Source organism: Notothenia coriiceps, unplaced genomic scaffold (assembly GCF_000735185.1).
Source record: "Notothenia coriiceps isolate Sejong01 unplaced genomic scaffold, NC01 NC01_scaffold00022194, whole genome shotgun sequence".
NCBI lineage: Eukaryota > Metazoa > Chordata > Actinopteri > Perciformes > Nototheniidae > Notothenia > Notothenia coriiceps.
Genome location: NW_011354895.1, coordinates 1 through 5,780, shown reverse-complemented (window position 1 = coordinate 5,780; position 5,780 = coordinate 1). Strand labels below are relative to the sequence as shown.

The 5,780-nt window shown below is 37.2% G+C and overlaps 1 protein-coding gene and 1 long non-coding RNA gene across 2 annotated transcripts; one reads left to right on the top strand and one right to left on the bottom strand.

The window, feature by feature from the left end:
* Nucleotides 1-203: 203 nt before the first annotated feature.
* Nucleotides 204-910, bottom strand: LOC104953810 (uncharacterized). The gene is made up of 3 exons (XR_799259.1): nucleotides 760-910; nucleotides 507-610; nucleotides 204-412 (listed from the first exon to the last, which is right to left on the bottom strand). It is a non-coding gene; the product is annotated as an uncharacterized lncRNA (long non-coding RNA).
* A 1,552-nt stretch (nucleotides 911-2,462) lies between these two features.
* Nucleotides 2,463-3,940, top strand: tex30 (testis expressed 30). The gene is made up of 4 exons (XM_010780826.1): nucleotides 2,463-2,719; nucleotides 2,818-2,869; nucleotides 3,123-3,337; nucleotides 3,698-3,940. Exons 1-4 carry the CDS (start codon nucleotides 2,465-2,467, stop codon nucleotides 3,857-3,859), a joined length of 684 nt encoding a protein of 227 aa, XP_010779128.1. The 5' UTR covers nucleotides 2,463-2,464; the 3' UTR covers nucleotides 3,860-3,940.
* The last annotated feature ends 1,840 nt before the right edge of the window (nucleotides 3,941-5,780 follow it).

Genomic DNA, 5,780 nt, shown 5'->3' with positions numbered 1-5,780 from the left:
ATTTGCCTATCAGCACTGAATGCAATTGGCAGCTGAGGTCACAGTTCAAAATATTTGACAACTTTGGACTTTAGTTTAAAGATGCTAGATAAACAGTTAATCAATCACAAGAGTTATTCTGATTCCTTCTGAAGGGGAAAATAAATGTCATAGCAATTTATCCAATAGTTGTAGAGTGGTTCTGAAATGTGCACTGATAATGTTCTATACATTGATACTTACAACAGCATAAAGTCAAGACAAGAACACACTGATTCCTTTCTGAGTTTGTGGGACTGAAGGCAAAAAATCATTAATGAAAAATGTCTCGTTGTATGAAGTCTCGTGAGGAAATGAGGACAAAGAGAAGTTAACGGTTGACCCTTCAGAGATCCCACATCTCTCCAGAGTGTCACCACCATCCTGTGGACCTCTGTACAGGAGAAAACACAAGTACTGTGTGAGAAATGTAATCTGCCTGTATTGAGAAAGAAGAATCAGCATTGGTGTGACTATTAGATAGTTACTTGTAATGAAGGACATGTTCTGGGATTCCACTTTTGTTACTCAGCTTGAGTCTCAGACTCGATATCGTGTCACTTGCCAACTTCACCGTCACCTGAAATTCTCCCTGTATGTAATAAGTAAATATTAATGTGCTGGATTGTAAGTATATCATTTGGTCATTGAATTATATAAAAAATAGGGCCATAAATCAAACATATTATCAAATGTTAATATCATCATTAGTTGCTTAATGATCACAATTTTTAGACCCACCTTGAGCATGATGTGGCATCGAACAATATCGCTTCCAAGGGTTTCAACAACCTCTCGCTTTGGTGTTTGAGGAAACTGTTTCAGGTTTTCCCTTGGCGTAAAGATTGCATAAATCACAGCTCCATTTTCAATATGTCTGTAAGCAAAACAACATTTGAAATGACATGGTGGACTTGTTAACAAACATTTTCTTACAATACAAAGAAGAGCCGAGTCATGGTTCAACATTACGGATGCTTCCATACCCTTGTAGTCACTGTTGGATACAGAACCGTAAAAAGATCTTGCTAATATGCATTTTATTATGAGCAGTTCAGGTTTACTCACATGTGTTGAAGAAGGGATCATCTGTCAAGGGCATCCCATCGATGGTGTAGAGACAGACTCCTTTGGAATTACCAACACTTTCAAGATGGCAAATCCTCAACATCAGATCCTCAACTGTGGTTTTGGCTGGATCCATATCTGTTAGATCAAAATATCCACTGTGTGAAGCTCTCAATATGTCTGTGCAATGATCACATTTCATTTCTAAAATAAAACAGCCAACTCCGCGATAAAAAAAGTCAGCGGATGGCTTTAGTGCATCCAATTATCAGAAATGTGTTTCTCTTACCTTTAATTGTTTTTGGTTTACGACACTTGGGGAATGTGTACTTCAGATAGAACGACTCCATGGGTTTTTGTACAGGCGTCACAGTTTGAACCTGGTGCTCCTTGGCTCTTTGAATGGAGGTTTTCATTGCCGAAAAGCGGTTCTTCTCAACATGACTCAAACCTGTGAAAAAGTTATCGGATTAATTAAGTATATCATTTTTATAACAACATTTAACTTAAAATGACTTGTTTTTACTTCTTTATTTTAATGTGAATGACATTGAAAGTATAATGAGGCCTTAGAAATGTCAAACAGTGTCAACAATCCTTAAATCAGATACAACTTTGAATGAAAATGTAAGTGAATTACATCTCCAGGCTTAGAAACACTAGATGTAGGTGTAACTGTTTTTTCTACTGAGTGTCAGCTGCATGTTTGACAGTCTTGGATTTCAAGTTGAAGTTCATCTCACCCATGTTGTCCAGATCTTCATCTGTAACACTATCCAGGAAATCTCTTGTTTCCTTCACGCCTAACTGGACCAACTGGTTGCAGTAAGACTCCAGTCTGAACTGCTTCAGTGTGTTGAGTATTGCATCCATCTTAAACGCAGGAGGATACTTTATTTACAGGGAAGGAAAGAAGATTAGGATATTTTCCCCTTAAGTTAAAGTACTGCAACTTGAAAGTGTGCTGGGTAAAACAAATATTGCAAGGTATAGTTTATTTCATATCTTGATAATATACATACACTTTTTCACCAATGATTTTCAATGACCCACCTTTACCTAATTGTCCATGACCAAAAAATTACTCTCAGCAGTATCACTGAAAATTGTCTATTTTAACATGGAACAGGAAAATCATTATAGTATTACTATTTCGGCGATTAGATAAAATATAAATTATATTTGATGCAACTTTAGTTACATTTCCATGACTTTTCCAAAACTTTGGGAAAAAATATTGTTTTCCATAACTTTTCCAGGACCTGGAATTAGCATTTTTAATTTCGATGACTTTTCCAGGTTTTTAATGACTGTAAGAACCATGTTAATCATCTTCCACATATGTTTGTACCCAGCTTGATGTGAAAGGTTAAAGATGATGCTCACTTACTTTCAGGAAACAGTGAAGGTGCCATTTGGAACAAAGCACCTGGATGCTGCCTTGTGTTTCCCTTCCTCAGTAACAGATGTTCACACGGCCGTCATTCTCACACATGGGGCTGGTGGCGACATGAACTTCAAACATCTGGTTTCTCTTGCACATGCCTTAGCTTCAGATGGTTTCTTCTGTCTCCGTTTCACATGCAAAGCTTTAAACCTGGGTTATAGAGTAAAGGCTTACCGTGCTGTGTTGGTAAGCATTTTCATTCATTCAAGTAGGCTACTAGCTAATTATTTTATTTGAAAATCAGTTTGATGCTCTACACACAAAACTTCTTTTATTTTTTCTAGGAATACCTGAAATCTCAACAGAAGTTTGCCATAAAGCACATTTTTGTCGGAGGTGAGTTTAACAGTAGACTTACTTTACCTCACATGGAATAAATACAGGTATGCCAATTTTACAATGTGAGATAGTCAATTCTGGTGTGGGCGTTTACTTTGTGCACATTGTATTACAACAGAATTATCCATTTCAGTATTGGTAATTCTTCCAATTAACATTCCCTGGTTAATATTGTGCTTGGCAACAAAAAAAAAAGACTGCATTACTAGCAATTATTTATTTTCTCAAATTCTCTATGACCTGTCCACAGGCAGGTCGATGGGATGTCGTGCTGCTGCAGCTTTAGCTAGGCAGCTGAGTGATGAATCTGAGGACGCGGTGCAGGGTGTCATCTGCCTGTCTTTCCCCCTGCACCCCCCGGGACAGAAACACGTGCATCAGCAACGGAGCGAAGATCTCAGAGGCCTTCTTGAACACATGTCTGTGCTGTGTGTGTCCGGCACTGAGGACAACATGTGTGACAGGGTGAGGCAGTTGGGCAGGCTCTTAAGTTTGAAATGTCATACATACAGTTGTAGGATTTTCATGTTGTGTTTACATATTTATGTGTGTTACTTATCTTTATTATAGTTATTTTTTTAGCTTTTTATTCGTACGTTTTTTATGCTACCAGTTTGCCAATTTCAGATAAATATTTCCTTCTTATACTCTATCCTGTTTTGTTGCAATTGTTCAGTCAAATGTTCTACTATTTATAATATGGACTATATCCTACGATGTTTCATTGGTTGTTTTTGTATTATTTCTTTGTCCCAGCCTGTGAACAATACGTGTTTGTTTGTTTATTCGTCTGTTTTTCTGATTTAGCTTTCTGCCTTTACCCAGGTCCTTTTTGAAGGCATGGTTAAAGAAATGAAAGCTCAAGTGGAGGTTTTCTGGCTGAAAGGAGGCAGCCATGGACTGACAGTGAAGGGAAGGCCGGAGGAGTCTGTCTTAGAGGAAGTGAATTTACAAGTCATCTCCTGGATGAATAAGCAGGCAGCGTAATTACTTTCAGTTATCAGATATTTCTGTGGTTTGTCATTTATTTTTCTACTAGTTTAATAAAGAATATATATTTTTACACAATGTTGTCAATCTTTTTTTAAAGCATAATGAAATAAAAAGTTTTGCTTGTTATCTTATCAGGCGTCTGACCTCAGTGAGAACTCCAGCTAGGTGTTGTAACCAAAAAGCCAGGGTTGTTAATTCAATATTATCAGACATTACAAATAAACTTCAAAGAAGTTACATAAAAGTAAAATTGAAAAATAATTCATTTACAAATGGTGAGTTAATGCAAAAGGAAATCATTAAAGGTCCCATGTCATGCTTCTCCGGTTATTACCCGTCCCCTTGTGTGTTATGTGACTTTTTGTATGTAAACGGTCTGCAAAGTCACAAACCCACAAAGTACACCCTGTAGCGAGTAAAACTCTAACACAGAATAGACCTGTCTATACTGCCCCAGAACGCCTCGTTGGACATTTTTCTTTTTCAATTTTTTCTTCCTGGATCGTAGTGACGTAAGGGGCAAAGTGACGTAACGGCTACGCGGATTGGTCCACACACTCACTCAGCCTTATCTTTTCTCAGCCGCAGCTCCGCGGATTTCCTCTCAGCCTGAACTCTATGGGGGTTATTCCCTATCTTTATTCAAGAGCGTGTACCTCATTCACAGGGGGCAGGAGCTCCAACAAGCCGTTTAGAACAGAGAGTGAATACACATACCATACAGAGATGCTGTATGAGAAACCAATGTGATTTTGCAACATTGAACAATGTAAATCTATTCTAGTAGACCTCAACAATGGAATTATGATCAGTAGAAATGGCCATGACATGGGACCTTTAAGGCAGCATAAAGTTACATAATAGCCATTACTCTATTCCTGATAGCATGATACATTTAATATCGTAGTAGGCTAGGTAAAAAGGTAACTGTAAATATTTATTTTTTTGACCACTGAACTAGAATTAATCAAATTAAAATAAAAACTATCCTTGGCATCCAATCAATTTGATAATTGGTTATCATCATCATGGATAAAAAAAAAATCCAGAATCATAATGTCTATTGACTTAGTGACATTCATACATTCAAAAATTAGATGTTGTTTATTCTTAAACCATACTAGTCCAGCAGGAAGGGCCCCTCAGATTTTGAGATACCCCTACCCGAGGTAGAACAAATGACAACAATGATTTTTCTTATCTTTAGGGTCTCCCATTAATGAAATTGATTGTTGTCAAATTTTATTTTGGGGGAAAAAATGTTTTTTGGGTTGTTCTTTAGAACTACCCCAATCCCTGAAAAAGAGCCAAATTAGACCAGGCCGAATGTGGGAAAGGTGACAAAAAATCCCATAACCTGAGAATGACAACTCTTCTCCTCTTCAGATTTGCTGAGGGATGAACCAGGTGGCTGTCCTACATCACTAAATAGTCAGAAAGTTATTTAACAAAAGAAATACTGAATTATAGTCCTGTAGACTTAGCTTTAGTTTAGACGGAAATTGTACTTTTTGTTGATAGGAAATAGGACTCAATCACTTTTCTCTCATTTATCAGAAAAACAGAAATCCCTAAAAGATATACCATTACTGAATTGTCTAGGGTGCTATTGAACACTAACCAGTAGTTGTATGGAAATATCTGGTACAGTTCTATTGCAAATGAGATTTCTTTTGACATAGGCCTACCTCTTCTCTGATACAGTCACATTCCGAATGGGGGAGAAGTGGCACAATAGCCTATAAGTTAAGAATGCTCACTCTGATGATCATTATATTTGGAGAGGGAAATACCAGGTGGCTGAACTACATCACCAAATAGTCAGAATAAGAGTAACCCAATACAATCAAGTGTATTAGTTCTAAAATTGCAAGCCTCTAAAACATAGGTGTAAATAGTACAGGTTTTATTGAAA